Source organism: Kryptolebias marmoratus, linkage group LG15, assembly GCF_001649575.2.
Source record: "Kryptolebias marmoratus isolate JLee-2015 linkage group LG15, ASM164957v2, whole genome shotgun sequence".
Classification (NCBI taxonomy): domain Eukaryota; kingdom Metazoa; phylum Chordata; class Actinopteri; order Cyprinodontiformes; family Rivulidae; genus Kryptolebias; species Kryptolebias marmoratus.
In genome coordinates this window covers 7,472,147-7,491,290 of record NC_051444.1, presented here as the reverse complement: position 1 = coordinate 7,491,290, position 19,144 = coordinate 7,472,147, and the positions used below count along the sequence as shown (strand labels likewise).

The 19,144-nt window shown below is 35.9% G+C and overlaps 1 protein-coding gene across 1 annotated transcript in view; it reads left to right on the top strand.

The window, feature by feature from the left end:
- The window catches only part of galnt18b (UDP-N-acetyl-alpha-D-galactosamine:polypeptide N-acetylgalactosaminyltransferase 18b), an 82,479-nt gene that overhangs the window by 59,541 nt on the left and 3,794 nt on the right, over positions 1-19,144 (top strand). Inside the window, exons 7-10 of the mRNA XM_017439867.2 lie at positions 7,158-7,343; positions 13,012-13,149; positions 15,320-15,415; positions 18,572-18,736. Of these exons, the coding sequence (XP_017295356.1) occupies positions 7,158-7,343; positions 13,012-13,149; positions 15,320-15,415; positions 18,572-18,736 (585 nt within the window). The remainder of the gene's footprint in view (positions 1-7,157; positions 7,344-13,011; positions 13,150-15,319; positions 15,416-18,571; positions 18,737-19,144) is intronic.

Here is a 19,144-nt window from a genome sequence, read left to right as displayed (position 1 = left end):
TTCACAAGATTCTAATTTTCTGATATGATGAATTTGAGATTTTCATTTGTTGTCATTTGTAATCATCAAAATTAAACGAAATAAACATTTGAAATGTATGAGTTTGTATGTAATGTATGAATATAATATACAAGTTTCACTTTTTAAATGGAATTACTGAAATCAATCTACTTTTTCATGATATTCTAATTTTATGACCAGCACCTGTATATTTTAATGTAGATTTTTTTGCAATAGCTATTAAATCTGATAGGTTACAGATTATGTATTACTTTTCAGTGCTTTAATGACAGAAAACAGTTCTGACAAAGAACACCTCTCAGTTTTCTGACACGCTGTTTCAATGTGTGGATTTTAAAACATTTATATCATTTGAGTTGTGATTCATCTTTGTTGCTTAGCTAATGACCCCAGTGACTAAGAGGGATGCTAATCCCCTCCTCTCACTACTCCTAATGAGTTTGGAGATTCACAGATAATTTTCTCATCACTGTCATTAATTATTAGACAAGATATTTTGGAAAGTAGTTGCTTTTCTATTACCTACTGACTATCAGTATTTTAAAATTCCCCTTGAGTCCTATTAGCTCAGTCCATCCAGCAGTTTTCTGAATCTTGAAATATCTGTAAAAATCTGTGATTTTTGTGGCTCAAGGTCTAAAAACTTGAGAATGACGCATATATTATGTGTTAACTTTCTGGAAGGTGTCAAATCATCATTGCAAGTCTTTATTTTGGGCACAAAAAGAATGATGATGTGTTCATAAGTGGGTTGGCTGGAGGTTATTTTTCATGTCTTTTTGTAAAATAGTGTTCAGTTTGACGTCACAGTCATTCTGCCGGTTGCTTATAGAGGACCTGCCAGTTCATATTGCCTCTATTTCCTTGAAATGTGTTGTCTGCTCTGACCAGAACCCATGAGATTGCAATTTGTGTGGAAAGAGTAAAAAATGGGTTCTTTGGCCTCTTCATAAAGCTTTAACGCAAATTGCAAGAAATTATCACGCTTGAGTAACAGCAGTAACAAGCTCTTTTCGTACTTTGGTTCTGGGGAGACAATTTTCCCAGGTTTAGAGGAAACCTCAGCTTATGTGGTTCTGTTGTGCGTGGCGGACTGAGGTGTTCTTTGAACAGCTGTAGTTTTGGTGCCACAAATCCACACCACGTTGACCGTTGGTGTCACTGAATTCTCATGCTGTTGTCATTTTTTCCTTGCATCTTTCTCCTACCTACTTTATTTGACCTTGTAACATTTTTTAAACCATTTTAACATCAGGTCATTTTAAAACCAAGTCAAGAAAAAGATTGAATTTGACAATAAAAGTTTTTCCTTTTTTAAATTTAGCTAAACGAACTAATTCTTTTTTTTGAATTTCATTAAAACTAGTTTGGACTCGAGCCATCATATGAAGTGTTTGACTCTTAAAACAGAATAATGACAAGGCTGCTGCTTTCAGAAGTTGACAGAAAAAGGCATAATGTCAATTTCTTGTAATTTTTTTTATCCAAACACACATTGTTTGACTATGTTCCAGTGTTTGTTCCAGTGTTTATGTTGAGACAGTCACGAGACTGTTTCCTGACTTGTCTCTAGAGAACAGGATTATCGGTTAATGGTTCAGCATTTCTGTGGAGATGATGGGGAATTAAAAATTCACCAGTCAGTGCAATCTGATCCTCCCAGCGCCAGTTGTCTGCACAGTCTCAAGTTGTGAACCAGGCAGCGAAAGAATAGACAAAGTGTTTCCTGATTGGATTTAAAAGTAAATGGTTTTATGATTGTGATATAGTGACAGAATGTGAAAAGAATGCTGTAGAAAATATTGGGGAGATCTTACGAGGCATTCAAGGCTCCTGGGGGGACAGAAGAGGTGGAGCAGCAAGATTAAAGCTGATAGCTTCAGATTCTGAAACAAAAGTTAGAGACATTTCTTGAAATAATGTTTTAAATCACAGGAACATTTGGTGGAAGAGTTCCTAAGGTTGTGTTTGTGTTTTCAACAGACTGTATTTATTTGCTATTTCTTATCTCCTTTTAAGCCTCACATTTAAAACGGTCAGGGTCTAAACTTATTTTTTAAATCAGAAATGATCTTCTACCCTCAATGTTACACATTTCTCTTTAAGTTAATAAAAGGTATTTGACAATTTACCTAAAGTTAGACTTCATATTGTTCACCATTTTCCAGTAGAGTTAAGAAATAACTGCAGAGTAAGTTCAAATGAAAAATTCAGGAGTCCTAATTTTATCAGATCACATTTTTGCAACATTCAGTTCTCTTAGGCCCTCAATAATTAACAAGAAAATGCGCCCAACTTCTCCAGCTTGTAGTAATGACTCGTGGCATGACAGATGCATAAATTCATGGCTCTTCAGATCACTTTCTGCTTAACTTAAAACAATACCAAATCATTTTTTATCCTGCTGTATCTACCTATTCCCCTTCCTCATAACATCCCACAGTGGTTTTTCAGAGACAGGCTGAGAGTAGAGTCCTGTAGGTCTGTCAATTATAGCCAGATTTGTTTTCCAATAGTTCATGACATGTTTAATATAATTATACCAACAGCCATAAATTTATATATTTTTCATTCAAACAGAGCTATTAGGGCACTCCACATTATGTTCTTTTAACTGACACCATTACACTCTCAGAAGAGAATGAACCACTTTCCTCTCACATTGCATTTACATTAAAGGACTTCAGCTTATGCTGTTTTCCAAAGCAAATTATGATGAGGGCGGCACTGAATTCAGCTTATGCTCATGCAGATGGTGTTCTGATCATTCAGGCATGAAGTGAGACACCTTCTCTGCCAGCAAAACTTCAACAAAAAGTAAAGAAAAGAAAGAACAGATTCATGGGCAGGAAGTAAATTTGCTAAAAGATCCGTCAGACAGGCAGGCTTGAAGATGGGAAAAAAAGGAGTGGGGTAATTCTTGAGATGAGTTTTATGTTTACAAAGAAGTGATTGTGCTGCACTGACTGAAGTCATTTTATTGCTGCGAAGTCAGGGAGACTTAATGGAGAAAAGGATCTGTCTCCTAATAAAACAAGCAGACTCAACATGGACTGTAAGTAGTGAAGTGGTTATTTCATTGTACCACAGTGTGAGTGAAATATGTTGCCATCCCTGAATGACAGGGAGCAAGTGTGAGCAATTATGTTTACACATCTTGTAGGCAATTTGACAGCAGGGAAACGGAGGAAAGTGTCTCATTGAAGATTGTGCCGGAGTAAAGCGTTGTGTAATTGTTTGCCGCAGCATTGTTTTTGCTCACCAGCGTGCTAGAAAGCAGATTGCATGAGTCAAAATGCAAATTAGATGGTGGGTTTGATCATTCAAGGGGAATGCACTATTAGGAATATCCAATGGTATAAAATAAACGTGTTTGGAATAAAATAACAATACAGCCAATAAAAGTTATGAAAGATTCAGACTTCTGCCTTGACAGTAATGGCCAATTCTTTGTAATGGATTTGGAAAAATCGCAGCAGGCAATTAGTGGGATACTGAAGGCAAAAGCTCTGAGGCATTTGTTTCATTGTCAGAAAAAAAGAAATGTGACACAAACAATGGAGGAAGAATTATTTTTGGACTATTGCATTAAAACTGCAAATGGCTCGCATTTAGAAAGTGCTGGAACAAATCTTCAAGCTGTAAACGTTGCAATAACATATAGCAGATTATCTTGAAAATTCTACTTGATTTGCTGATTTTTGTTTTTTAATTTTCTATACCAGAACGCTTGGAATGGCAGAAAATGCATCACTTAGACACAGTTTTACACAGTCAGCGCTTTCAGGCAATGCTACAAAACTTTGAATAGTTTGAAGTTTGAAGCATCATAACTCTGAACATCCATCACAGATTTCCATGACATTCATGATAGCACATCAGTTTTTACATATACTGTAAAACCTGATGAGTTAGTATGACTTAAACTGTTTGAGGAAGTTAAATGTGTTTTTTTTAATTTTAAAATTGATTATAAGCAACTAAAGGTCAGATCTATGTTATGTTACTGTAATCATTTTATTAAAATTTGTTGTTAAATTTTAAAGCTATTCCCTAAAGTACAGCATATCAAATAAACAGTTGTTAATCATATTATATGCTAAAAATAAAACTCACCAGTGTAACTCAGCTCAGGTCCTTAAGTTTGTATAATAAATATATTATTACATACCAAGTGGAACCCAAAGTGCTGCTGTATGAACCATGTTTCTGCGATTTAAGTTTTAATAGCCCGCTGATGAAATAACATCTGAGCCCACCAGCGTGCACAGTCCTGTTACACACTAAGGATGAAATTATACTGCCTATATTACCACATAGAGGGTAATAAAGAACAAATTATAGCCCCTTTTCATATTTCTGCCTCCACAAAGAAGCTTAACTAAAGAAAAATGTTTGAGGCCACCCTGTCTCGTGACCTCTGTCAGCAGCAGGACTCTGCTCAGCCATCGTATTCAGATTTCTACATTAGTGTACCACCAGTACATAACACTGCTGGCCAGATAATAAAGTGATTGCATTAAATATTAGTGACCTACATATTATCACAGTGTTAGTACAGGTTTTATGGTCAGAAACATAGAAAGCAGAAAAGTATTAACAAGATTAACAACAACAGACAAAGGGAGATAGAACAAACCCACACTGACAAAAGGTTACTGGCTAAAATACTGTATATAGAAAAATATGAGGAGTTGTTTTGTAAACAGCAGCCAGTCAAATATATACAGAATATGATCCTCTCATCATCATCTTTTTTCTATGACCATCATCGCTTCACTGACATTAAGTAAAGCAGCAGTTTAATGTTTTTGTTTGTTAGTTTTTCCCAAAGACACAAAATAAGAATATACTTGTATACAATAAATGTATTAAAACTCACTGCTTGTGCTTTTAATTTTGTTATATTTGCTGATTATATTATTTGATGTTAAAGTTCTGTTTCGGACCTTCTTTTTGAAACTAAACATGAAATAGAAAGAAGAGTTTGACGCTTTAATCTGCTGTTTTCTTTTGGAACACAACTTTGTCTCCTGGAACTCAAATATATTATATTTATTGTTTTTAGCTTCTTTAAATTAAAATAATACAAATAAGAATTACATTAATGCTGAGGTAATTTCCGTAGAATTTGATTTAGCCTGATATGATATGCCTTTATTTTCATCTAAATCAATTAATAAAAACATAAAATATTAATCTGATTAGCTGCTCTTATGAAATTTCACTACTAAATAAATGATTATATATGTATTCTGTTTTATGTACACTTTGTAGCTATTGAGAAGAAGTGTATAAAAATTTCAGTTTTCTCAACTTTTTTTCTTTTTTAATAAAAGCAGTTTTTTTATTTTTGCTGATGAGCCACAATTAGGTTTGTTTGACTGACAGTTTAATGTCCTATCATTAACGCTGCAATCACATCAATAGTTTGTGTCACATGAGATGTTTGTTTTTTCTTCCTCAATGATGCTTATTTGCACTGAATACTATTTATGTTTCTTTGTATTTGACAGAATCGACAGGAAGGATTTTAGCTCAGCACTTTTGTCCTCCCAGAAAAGCCCTGAGTGATGATATGAATCGTATTCAGATAAAACACTGGGTCTAGCAGGCTGGTGTTATAACAGCTCAGCATCGAAGTGATTTCTGAGCACCCTTCACCAGCTCGGGCTGGGAAATCTTTGATTAACCCAAATAGATTTGAGCAAATGGATCAGCACAGCATCATCAATGCGAACTGCTTTGAGTGACCATTTATATTTTAGTAAAACTAATCAACAGCATTGTGCAGCTTCATTTATTTTCCAATTCATTCCCCTCCAAGCTTTAACCCTAATTTCTTAAATCAGACATTAAACAAAAGATTCTAGAAATGTTGTGTCATTTTTTTATGCAATTGAAACATTGATAAATAAGTTTGTATGTGATTGGACTGTTAAAAACTATGTAGAAATATGAAAATAAGTTCAGAATATAGGAACAAAAATTAGGCAAACTGGACAAAGAAACTGATATTAATATCTGTAACAATAGAAACAAGGAAAAGAAATCTGTATAGGTAGCATCATTTATTAAAGTAAACCATTACTGGGACTGTGTTGATCAATTGCTACAACATTGCTGCAACAGCAGATATATCACTGAGCCATATGCAAGCATTAAAGTATTCTAGGTACTGTTTTCCACAATAATCTGTGGTAAAAACAATATATAATTGTTTTAAAACAATGAAAAGAATTAGGTTAAACTTGCAACTCCTCGGGAGTCTGCAGAATACATTGTCACCTAATAAAATTGCCCACAGAGCTTAAATACAAATGTAAACAAAGAGCAGCAATGCAAACAATCCTTCTACCAAAATGTAAACACCTTCTTTATAGGCACTAAAACCTCAGCAATACCAACATAACAGCATCAATCATTTCTATAATCCACTCAGTCTTTCAACGTATTTTCATTTGTTTGATCATTTTCATGTACATTTCATAAAATATTAAAATCTTCATATGTGTATATAAAAAGTACAAACCAGCAGTCCTGTTGTTTTATTGCAATAAGCTGAAAGCCAATCTTTTTTAGTTTTTTACATGGAAGGATTGCATTTTAAGCTTATTAACAGTATAAAGTTTGCAGAGATTTCTGTGTCAATGTCCTGAACCTCCCAGAGGTCTTTATTATGTGAGGAGCTCCTGGTATTGGCTTTTTGTTTTCATCCAACAGTCTGGCCTTTCCTCCTCTGCATTGGGACTATTGACATTTTCCAGCATCGGGTCTCCTTCTTCACAGTCAGGGACAAACTGGGTGGCAAAGGTGATGAGGGGAAGCAGTTTTTCAGTCAGAACGTGCTTTAAGCAGTTCAGACACGGCAGTATGATGACCTTCTACAATGATTTTAAAAGGGTTTAAAGTGTTTCTCCACCTAAGCAACAGTCAGTCTTTATCTGATGGCACTGTCAGAAAATAACTAAAACAATAAAAAACACAATAATTGCACAATGAATTGAGCAAAATCAGAACTTTTATTTTTTTTTTAGACAAAATGAAAACCTTTGTGAGTGCACAGGAGGCATTTTACGACAAGTTCTGAAAGCATCTTGATTTTTCTCTTTGCTTTATTTAATGTTTTAAATCAGGTGTGGCAGTGTGGAGGCAGTGTGGAGGTCCTGCCTTGTGCTCGCATCGCCCACATCGAGCGTGCTCATAAACCCTACACCGAGGACCTGACGTCTCACGTGCGCCGAAACGCCCTCAGGGTCGCAGAGGTTTGGATGGATGAGTTTAAAAGCCATGTCTATATGGCTTGGAATATTCCCATGGAGGTGAGTAATTGTGCCTTTACTGCACTACACAATATTGTATTTTTAGTAATGTTTGGACAAACTAATACTTAGGTTCTTTGACTAAAGTTTCTACTTCTTTTAGAACCATTACTTGGTTGATTTGGTTCGCTTCTGAGGATAATTATCTTGTTAAGACGTCTATTTTAGTTCAGGTTTTGGACATCCATCTATTTATTCATTTTTCTTACAACAGTCACTGTGTGAAAGGCGAGGTACACCCTGGAGTCCATTACAGAGACAAATTGGACAAGCAACCATTCACACTCTCAGTCACACCTAGGGGCAATCTAGAGCAGGGGTCTCCAATCCTGGTCCTCGAGGGCCACTATCCTGCATGTGTTACCTGTTTCCCTGCTCCAACACACCTGATTCAGTGGTTAAATTATCTCTTCATGTTCTGCAGAACCCTGTTAATCACCCATTGATTCAAATCAGGTGTGTTGGAGCAGAGAAACAAGTAAAATATGCAGGATAGTGGCCCTCGAGGACCAGGGTTGGAGACCACTGATCTAGAGTTACCAGTTAACCTAACTTGCATGGTTTAGTGTGTGGGACGAAACTGGAGTACCTGGAGAAAAAGGGGAGAACATGCTAACTCCACACAGAAAGGCCAGGAGGCGATCCCGCAGCCTTCCTGCGGTGAGGCAACAGCTCTAACCACTTCACCACTGTTCCACCCAACTACTGGACAGATGTTCTTAGATTATTTTTGAGAACTTAAACATATCAAAGAAGCTTTGCAGTTGTCAGCTATACATCACCTGCTTTACATGTGGTTTGACTTCTTTATCTAACTAAAAATGTTCCATATTAGTGCACCAAAATATTTAAATCTGAGGATAATTATCAAATCAAAATATTTGATTCATCTGTCCAGAGCACATTTTTTTTCTAAAAATCTGGTTATTGCCTCCGTGTTTACTTGCAAACTGTAAATTTGCTCTAACTATTGGACATTCTTCATGCAGGTCATGTTTGTGGGATCACTTTTTGATTGCAGATATTCAGCGTGCACCCTGACATCAACAGCTGTTGGGTTACCTGCACATGCTGTGATGAAACAGTTTAGAAATTATCAAAATGTTTTGTCAGGCTCAGAAGCATCTATTAGGACTTTAAACAGAATTTTAATCCCACTGAACACTTCAATATCAAAGACATAGCTAAACACTGTGCAAAAATTTTAATTTACCCCTAGTTTTTTTAATACTTTGATTCCAAAGAGCCCAACCTTCTTGTATTTTTTTAAGTGGTTTTCAATATTAATTTTGGCTTTCTGAGAGTCCTAAAAGGTTTTTCTTTGGCTGCTTTCTCTACTCATCTTCTGTACTGTTCTCGTACCGCCGTTTGTCAGTGTGTGGTGGTTATTAGGACACATTGCGCAGACTCAGGGACAAATTATTAATGATGAAACCTGAAACTTTAGTTACAGGAATAAATAATAAGCTGACAGTGCTGCAAAGTACAAATGACTGCACAAGAAGCATAAACCACAGAACTGGGGTAGAACAAAGAGCAGAATGGAACGATGAGTGAGCATGAACTGGGAGTATAAGTATGCTGGGAGGGTTGATGACTGAATGAGTGCAGCTGAGGTGCATGATTAACTGAAGGAGGGATGACAGAAGAAATAATGATCAGTGACACAAGAAAAACTAAGCAAACTGGAAACACACTGAAAGTATGGAAGTGTCAAAACACAACAAAGAAAAACATGACTGAAAAACTGAGCACAAACAAAACTTTAACTCCAAACACAAACCCCTACGCTCATGACAACTTTTTGACTGGCAGACGACCACTCTTCCACTTGAGCCAGACGGAGTCAGTAAACAATCAGATGTGTAAACTATTCCACATACATTACCCTGTGCAGGGCAGGTGTCATTAATTTTTTTTAATAGTGTCTGTTCTCTCCCACTCACAACAGGCCTTTCTGTGCAGCAGACATATTGTGGCTTGTCATATCAGTAGAGGTGCAGGAGTAATTAGCGATGATAAAAATGACTGCATTCCATTAGGGAGAGAAAGTTCACAATTTCTTGTATTGTGCAATTTCAGTCACTGTCAAGGTTTACGGGGGCTGGAGCGTTAACTAAATCTGCCTGAGCTAAGTTCTTCTTCCTACACGGCAACATTTTCTGCTGTGAAAAACTTTTAACAGGGTTCCGGACATAATACATATCTTTTTCATATTATCTGTTAGTTAAACCTTTAAAATTTTAAAAATGTGTGCTATATTTTAAACTGGATCATTATTGCCTTGTTCTACTACAGCGATTTAACATTTGAACAGCAAAGACTTGCTAACATTTATATTCACTGTCTTCATTTCTGCTGAACTCCCAGATAAAGATTCCTGACACATAATTGTAAAGACAAGATGTCAGTGAAGGCAGCTTCTTCAGTCATCTTCTTGTACCTTGGCCTTTTTCTGTGTGAGTGCTTTGGGGTTAAAAGGCCGAAGCAGATTTTACACAGCAAGTTTCTTAAGCTCTTGCTGATAAAGATTCCTAAGGCATTTGCTATTTTCATCTTGTTTTGCTCCTTTTTCATATTCATTTTTTTCTATACTTTTTATTTGAGTGGCACAAATTTGACATACAAGATTATAAGAGTCAAGGTTTAAAATTTTCTTTATTGCCATTCTAAACCATGATCAAGTGAAAAGTGCTGAATGAAATCATAATTTCTCTGAGGCAAGAAAAGCAACACCACTAACACGAAAGTGCAACATAAAAAAAGTTATAAAATCCACTTTGTCTTATTAAACTAGTCAGTTCTTCAAAAAGTGTGTAATCTGTGTGATTTATCACTCACGTCCTCCATAAGCTCTCTGATAGGAAATTCTTTGAGTTTCACCGTTTTATGGATGACATTTACTGAACTAAATGGACTCTAAACTTTGTAATACAATCTTGTGCTTGTGTGTCATTTTTCAGATGTCAGATTTAAACTAAAAGCTTTAAAAAAAATTTAAATCCTACAGATAAGCCCAAAAAACTCATTTTTTTCTGTTTACCAGGTGAAAATATGAGAGGATACGGTAAGCTGGTGTGTCAATGACATCACTGAAGACATTATAAACTAAAGTTATTTATCTAATCGTGAATCGAAACTTTGGCACCTTCATGGCTTTTCGAAGACTGGTTATTGTTTTTATTTTATGTAAAGTGAAAAAAGTCAGAAAAGGCATCATAAATCTGCAGCAGCAACCTGCCGACCCCACTCTGGTGCCGCCTAATTTAAGTGTCACAAGGTTGGGTGTCATCTGCTCTCTTCAAATTGCAGATTTTTGTTCAAACAAGCCTCCCGACACCTCTTGAAGACCCACATGAAAGGATTTCCTTGTCATTTGCAGATTGGCCTGAATTAGATACGTGCTAGTGAATAAATAAATCCGTAATATGATTCAACAAAATGGTCTAAATGGAAACATTATTCGTTAAAAGATTCCTCCTAAAGGCTGACAGTACCATTTCAAGAGATGAATTGAGAAAGGAAATTAGATTACATCTGTGACTTGGGTGCAAAATAATTAATATTGTAGTAAAACAAAGATGTGAGATGTGAGATTCATTTTAGAAGAATCTTTGTGTTTGGGTTCATTTCAAAACTACTATACATCTGTTGTGTCAACATTGTGGTGATTTGGGTTTTTTCTGTGTTATGGTTTTTGTTTTTGTTTGGTTTGTTGGTTTGCTTGGTTTCTGTCTTGTCTCTTGTTTCATGTTTCATTTGCTCCTCCTCAGTCTCTCTTTATCTCCTGGCCACACCTACACCTGTCCCCACTTTGTAATCACGTCACCTGTCTCCATTTACCTAATTATCCTCAGTCTTTAAAACCCGGTCATTGCCTTCCACACTCTGCTGGTCCATTGTCTAAGGTTTGTCTGTTGTTGTTAGTTTCTGTCCTGCCCGTTCCTGTTTATGCTCCTGTGTTTGCTCCTGTTTTGGTTGGTTTTTGTTTTAGTTTTTATCTTATTAGTTTGCTGCCTCGACAGCTTTTGTTTTCATTTTTGTCCTTAGTTTAATAAATTAGTTTCTTTTCAAATATGAGTCTGCGTTCTGGGTTTGCCTCCATCTCCACCGTTCCTGACAAACATTCTGTTTTGTATTTTGGAAAATCACTCTATGTGTTTATGCAGCTGGAATTTTTTTTTATAAATACAGACTTTTAGTTCTTGATATGGACTAAATCAAATTAGAAATACGGCTGCTGCTCCATCATCTTATGACAAATTTAGCATCCCTTAAAGGCAAACTTAAATGTTTCCTTACTGAGCCTATTTTTTCTTGTCCTGCATAATTTGTTTGAATATGTAAATCCATATTATAAATAGATGAAATGAACATCTGCAGGCGATTCATTCAGTCAGTAATGAGGCATTTAACAGAGGCTGTACTCAACGAGCGTGAAATTTAGCCCGAGCTTTCAGCCCCGTGAATTAACTACGTGGCAAAATCAGCACGTTTAAATGAGAGCGCAAGGATCCACAGTGTTCATCTGAAGTTTGCACCCTTCTGAGTTCATATTTGGATGGTTTTAAACAGCTGAGAGCTTCGTCAGAGACACTTACACACACTTTAGCTTTTTAGATTACATTAGACACAGAATACTGTGCAACAGATGTTACCAAGTAATGATAATAACGTCAAAATAACCCATAAAACTAAAAAGTTTTACAATTAAAACCAAACTTAGCTGAACTATAAAAATGTTAACTTATTTTGTAAAGTTGTGCAATATATAAAGACCCAGTTTTACTTTTTGAGTGCAACAGATTTCAGAAAAGAATGTCTTGTATTTTAGGCCTGTCTGTTTTCTCATGACTTCATCTAACAAGCTAACATCATTATGTCATAAGTGCATTTGCATATAAATTGTTGTTGAGTGTATCTAATTTGAGGGGAGGCAAATGTCCCCAGTTATTTTACATGCATTAGACTTTACCAAAGCACTGTTATTTAACTTTCCCATTGAATAATAGAAAATGTTCAAGTCAGAAAAAGAGCAAAAAGCAAGAAAAATTGCATGTTTTTTAATGAAGTGTGCAGAATGACTGCTGAAATTGGCTGAAGTTGAAACTGAGTTGATACAATAAAAACAAGAACAATTGGTAAAAGGAAAAGTAGCAAAAGGTTTGTTAAAATCCAAAAGTAGCAGAATGGTAGCTAAGAACTAAAAGTTGCAAAAGGCTAGCAGAACAGTAAAAGCTAAAAGAAACATAAGAAAACAAAAATAGAAAAAGTACGCTGAAGCAGATTTGAAGAAGAACAGTGTTTATTGAAGAGATTTAAATGCTGTTTTATGGGGAAAATATTTGTAAATAAAGTTAAATATTTTGAAAAGTCTAAAAGTTCCAAAAAGCTAATGTTATCTCTTAAATGAGCTGAATGTTTTGATATATAAATGGTTAAAACAGAGCGAAGTATACAGAAGTAGTTAGATTGCAAAAAATGTTTGGAAAAATAAAAAAAAAACAGGAAAACAATAGTCTGAATGCTGAATCAGCATTTGCATAATTACAACCAGTGGCTGCCAGCTTCTTTATGACCAATTACCCAATTTTACCTCACAGATTCTTTTTCTTTGGGAGCGTCTATGTGCGTGTGTGAATATAATGAAACTTTTTGGCTGTCTCAGGACTCGGGGATTGATATTGGCGACATCTCTGAGAGGAAGGCTCTGAGGAAGAGGCTGCAGTGCAAAACATTCCGCTGGTACCTGGTGAACATCTACCCCGAGATGAGGATGTACAGTGACACCATCGCATACGGAGTAGTAAGCTGTTGCCTTCTTCTTCATCACAAATTCAGTTCGATATCTGGAAAAAAAAACAGAATACGACTATAAGAAATCATTTAAATCCCTCGTAATGAGATGCAGATGGGTGCTGTCAAAAGCACAAACAGTTTATGCCCTTTTTCATTACTTAAAGAGAAGTTATTGAGAGACTTTTTTTTCTATTTTCATTAAATTTTTGTTCTTGGCCTAGATACAGAGATAAATTAGTTGAAGCTTACATAATGATATGTATATTACATTCCTCTGGAGAGCTTTGCAGTAAGATCTGCCAGAAAAACTGACAGCCAGCAGGGCATGCTGGCAGCTCTTCTAGTTGTTCTCAAACAGCCTTATTTCCACAGTCCTCCCACCTTGCATCATGATGATGCGCTCTAATAGAGAGTGGCACACAGACCTCACTGTGACAGCACTGCTTTTTTATATGTTTGTAGATTTTTTTTTTCTTTTACATTACTCTCAGATAGAAAACACATATATAGACATTGTTCCATTAAATTCTCAGAGTTAGTTGACCTCATTATTCTGTATTTGTCACATGCATTTCAGGGCTTGGTCAGTAAGGATGCCTCAAGGATTCATTATATACAGCAGAGTGTCAGCCATGTTTAATGCAAAAAGACCAGGTTTTATTATAAACCATAATGTCACTTTATTTTTAGATACATGAATATATATATATATATATATATATATATATATAAGGAAGCATATATAATTTAATGAAATGTGCTGTGTCTGGCTAATGTGGCCCAGAGATTTAAACAGATTTGACAAGATTTCATTTTATTGAAGTTCATTTTTTCCTAGGGTGTTATTTCCTGTCGCCTATAGCCTAAATAAAAACAATAAAAAAGATTTAATTAAATGAAACAACTGTAACAAATACTAATAAGATGAGGAAACATACTATAGTCAGATGAAACATTAAACAGTGTTACTCTTCTGTAAAACCATCTTTTTAGGGTTAATTTTTATTTCCTTTATAATTTCAAATTTAATAACTTTTCTGAAAAGACTGGAATTGACTGGTTTTTTACCCAAACCACGGCTTAAAAATTACTCTAATTTTTGCATTTTAACTCGTAAATGCTTTGTTTTTGCATTATTTATGTCAAAGAAATCCTGATGTGAAGGACTGTCTTAAGTCTTTCTTTTTTTTTGCATCAATACGTCACCCACATAATTTATTCAAATGATCAAATCCCTACAGAAGCAAAAAAGGTATCTTAATGCTGTTGCAGGGTGTTCACAGGTGTCACTCAGCGCTGCATGGTTTTCTCTCAGCTCTTGAAATGTTTAGATGTGCGCTGTTGGCAGAACAATGTGCTACCTGTGGGTTTACTGATCATCAGATAGAAGTAGACATCTCCGGAGCCAGTGGGGAGCTGGAATTATTCCCAGCTGTGTATTTTTCTGTTCTTCTATGTTTGTATAATTCTCCCCTCATACAAACTAGCATCCCTGGAGCTCCCTGCGGTGCACTTTGTACCTTGCAATCAGGCAGACCTTTGTCATGACAAGCATGAATAACCCTCTGGGCCTGAAAGACTGAGTCATGTTCGTGAAGCGTAAAACTTTGATTTGCATTTTTATAAAACAAAATTGACTTTAAGCAGATTCAGATGATGTTTCACGTCAAACTCCCTCTAGCAGCTGGTGTTTTCTGAAATTTGCTTTAATCTTTATGCTTTGATAATCACAGGAAAGGTTGACCCTGGTATGAGGTGGTTACTGTGGGGTGTAAACAGCTTTCTTGTTGCTTTTTTTTTTTTTGGATGTCCAAACTCCAACAATCTTCGATTCCTTTTTCACACCAAAATCAGTGACGCTACGAGCAGTATTCATTGTTTGGATTATGATTTCTCCTCACTGGCATTGAAATGATGCACTGCAGGGATTAAGAGAGCTGACAAGTGAAGGATCCTCACTCTGATTTATAGATTATCCATAAACTAGACTCCACATGTAATCAGAAACAATCTGTTGTCATTATTCTGTTTTAAGACAAAACTTTTATGTAACCCATTCTTTACTAATACATTGAGCTCACTGATAGATGATGATGACAAATATTTGATTGAATGATGTCACCCTATTGATTCTGCCTTCAGAAAATCATATTTTTATGTTTGTTTATGTTTGTCAGCTGAAAAACTCTCTGAAGAGCGATTTGTGCCTGGATCAGGGGCCGGACAACGACAACGTCCCCATCCTGTATCTCTGTCACGGGATGACACCACAGGTTAGACACCCGCTGTAAATTATCCCTGTCTCTGTGCCGCTGCTGTGTTTCTCCTCTTTGTTTTATTTCCTTAGGGGCCTTAACTTACCCTATAATTTGAGCATCATTTATATCACATCTACCACCTGCTACTCATTGTGCAGAATCTTTGTTTAAAACATTAGCATTAACTGTTGGCTTCAACTCTGTCTGTTATCAAAATATCTCATAAACCACTAGATGGATTTTATTGAAACTTTCAGAAAGTAATCATTAGTTAACTTAGTCAGTTTTACAGGTAATAATATAAACCTGAGAGCTATACGAATACTCTGAATTGCACATAATGGCTGCAACGCAGTCATTTCTCAACATCAAATGATCATAGTCTAAAACGACATGAAAGGCAGCGGGCGATATGCATTTTTTTTAAAGAATGCTGGGTCTTTAGTTGTCAAAGGATTTACTTTCTTAAAGGGGAGCAGAAACGATTAGGATTCCTGTTGGAGATCACAACAGATTACGACAGCATCTGCAGTTTTTATCAGTTCTTATTACTCAGTGTCTTAAACTCCCTGAACTGTTCAGTCAGGATATTTTTCAGCCGAAGTAACCAAGAGTTTAAGTGTCTTCAAATGTTAGCACAGCATGATAATCATTTATTCTCTCCTGCCTCTTCCAGCTCATATTGATCGCTCCATCCCATCACATCGGAGCAGATTGCTTTCAGAGATTGTTTTTGTGACAGAGATCTCACATTGTTTCTCTTAATTCTAATGACTCTGCTTGATGTGTTTCACATTCATTACACCTGGATCGATCATAACCTGCCTGTAAAAGCTAAAAGGTGATTTGAAGGCATCATTTTTGAGATATTTTTAATATCATTTCTCCCAAAAATATAGGTTTTCCCCAATTCATGCAATGGTTACAGCCCTTTTTGATAAGTAAACACATTTTTTTGAAATACTCAGAAATTTTTTATGTGCAATAAATACAAGCACAAAAAGCAACTGAGTTAAGTACCTTCAGAAATATTAGTAAGGTTAGAAATCTCCTGTACTGGAAAGTTTTACCCTGGTCCATTTCTGTGATTCAGTGTTGCTTTTTTGAGAGGATTTAGTCCCTGTGTTGACATGAATGAAGCAAATAAATAGACTATGCAAATGTTTGCTGTAGTCAGTCAAAATGTGTCAGCTGCTTCTCTTTGATCTAACTTAGAAAAAGCTATAGATTTTGTGCTCAGGGTGTAAACAAATCAAAGACGCATATAAAAAAAAAGAGCAATGCCAAGTTTACGTTTCAAACATGTTGTCAGCAAACACACAGTATAACACCTCAGCTCAGATGGTCATAAAACAGACTGACTTACACTCAGCAACAATAAAAACCATCATCACATACGGTCTGGCAGCTTGAGCGGCTCCAAAAGTGAGCAGCAGAAAAACAAAAAGAAAACAAAAGGGGGGAAACAGATTGTTAAAAAATATATATTTATATCTGGTGTGAAGGAAGTGGGAGGCAGTTTGTGCAGGGTACTACAATCAAGATGACAGTAAAAGAGTTTCTAAGAAATTTTATACGTGCAGCAAAAATAATGTTGTTTCATGGACTTTTTTTTACATTTTTATTCAAAGAAATTTCTAAGAGATGCTACAATAGGACTTTTTTTTAAACAACAAATTTAATCTGATATAACTTTTACTTTTATGTCATCCTTTGAAACTCTATGCCTTTTGAAGTCTGCAAATAAATCATGTTTAAATTTTGTTTTCTGAACATTTGTGTTTTAAACCACCACTAGTCAAAGAAATAATCTGATAAATTGGTTTTATAGAAGTACCTATAAGCAATGGGAAAATGTCAGACTGAAAATTTGGTTTGAAGCAATAGTTGCATGTAAAGGTTATTTGACATACAACTTTTTAAAATTTTTGAGACCGGAATCATTTTAAGATGGCAACAATTCATTTTAGTCTTGATCCAACTGGAACTAGTTGTTAGCTCAACAGTCAGAATTAAACTGAGGCTGTTAAAGGAGCTATCTACAGCAGGTAGATACAACTTCAAAAGATCTGAGCTAAACTTTTATGTAAAACTACTGAATTCAAAAAAGTCAAATGAAGCACCCAATTTGCAGAACAAAGGACACTGTAATAATGTCATTATATTATTTTTTTTCCTGTTCTAGCTGGTTGAGGTGGAGGTGTGGAGCTAATTTTAACTGTTTTTTCAGCTCATAGTTAAATCCTGTAGTCCAGCTGTTGTAGGCGTTGTGCCCTCACAGCAAGTCATCAAAAAACCTTTCAGGTCATGAAATGATGAGTGGGAGAGAAAAGAAGAAAATAAAGTACAATGAAATAAATGGGTTATCATTACTTTTAGCTTCTCTGCTTTTTGATTATTATTTTACCTTTTTGTAACATCTCTAGTAAAACTGCTAATAGGGACCCAAACAAAGTCTTTGTTATGAGACGTTATTATATGAATATAGCTGTGGATATTAGGTACAATACTTCATGGAAAGGGTAAAACCACAATGTTTTTAGTCATTTATTAAGACTATTTCAGTAATCTAACTAAATTATATTCTGGTTCTGTAAGATGCACAAATGAGCAAATACGTACTATCATCTGGTACGCTGTAAATAGTGTAGATCATTATTGTTTTTTCACGGTTTATTGGTAATTGTTCTGTGGCACTACACCAAACTCAGCTCAGCTGCGTGCCAGTAAATACATTACATGCTTCCTCTTTATTCTTGAGTATAATTTACAGCTTCTTTGCTCCCTCAAAATAAACAACTACCCCTGAAAACAAAAACTGCTGTGAATTAATCTACCAGAGAAAGAGAGAGCGAGCACAATTATTTAGGTTTTCTCCCCATTCTTGCATTAATAATGAGCTTATTTGCATTGCTTGGTCTTCCCTTGTTATCTATTCACTCAGGAAAGTGGTATAAATATGCATTCTTAGCCTATGTAAATCAGCCACATAGATGTCTTCTTTATTCTCAAAGAAAGCCCAAAAGCCAGCCTCATTTACTGCATAGTTAAGCACCTGTAAGGACATGTACAGCTCTGGGTGAGTGATCAGCTAAATGTCAACAACTACTGCCTGAGCAAACAGCACAGCATTACACAGTTGTTTATTTTAGGATGTGGTGTTTCTTTCAGAATGTGTACTACACCAGTACGCAGCAGTTCCACGTCGGGCTCCTCAGTCCCACCATCGATGATGACGACAACAAGTGCCTGGTGGATGTAAATGGCAGGCCACGCCTCATTGAGTGTAGCTACGCTGCAGCCAAACACATGAAGCTCCACTGGCTCTTTACTCAGGTGACACATGCAGTTAACAAATGATCACACCAGAAAACACAAGGTTAATGTCCAGCCTTCTTTAAAGGCAATTTGTTAGAGTAAGTCAAACCAACTGTGAACCTATTTTTTAAAGTGTGGAGCTCTTTGAAAGCATTGAGTTCTCTTACATCCTGCAATTTATTTTATGTTACATAGAAACATAATACGTTTTCATTTTGTGTGTTTAGTTTAAAAAGCCAGTTTCCCACATTATGGCCCAAAACAAAGAGACAGTAGTGGTGGTTTGGGCATCTGAGCACATTTTACTGCAGCGAGAGCCCGGGGCAGACCCAGAGCTCATTGGATGGATGGATGGATGGATGGATGGATGGATGGATGGATGGATGGATGGATGGATGGATGGATGGATGGATGGATGGATGGATG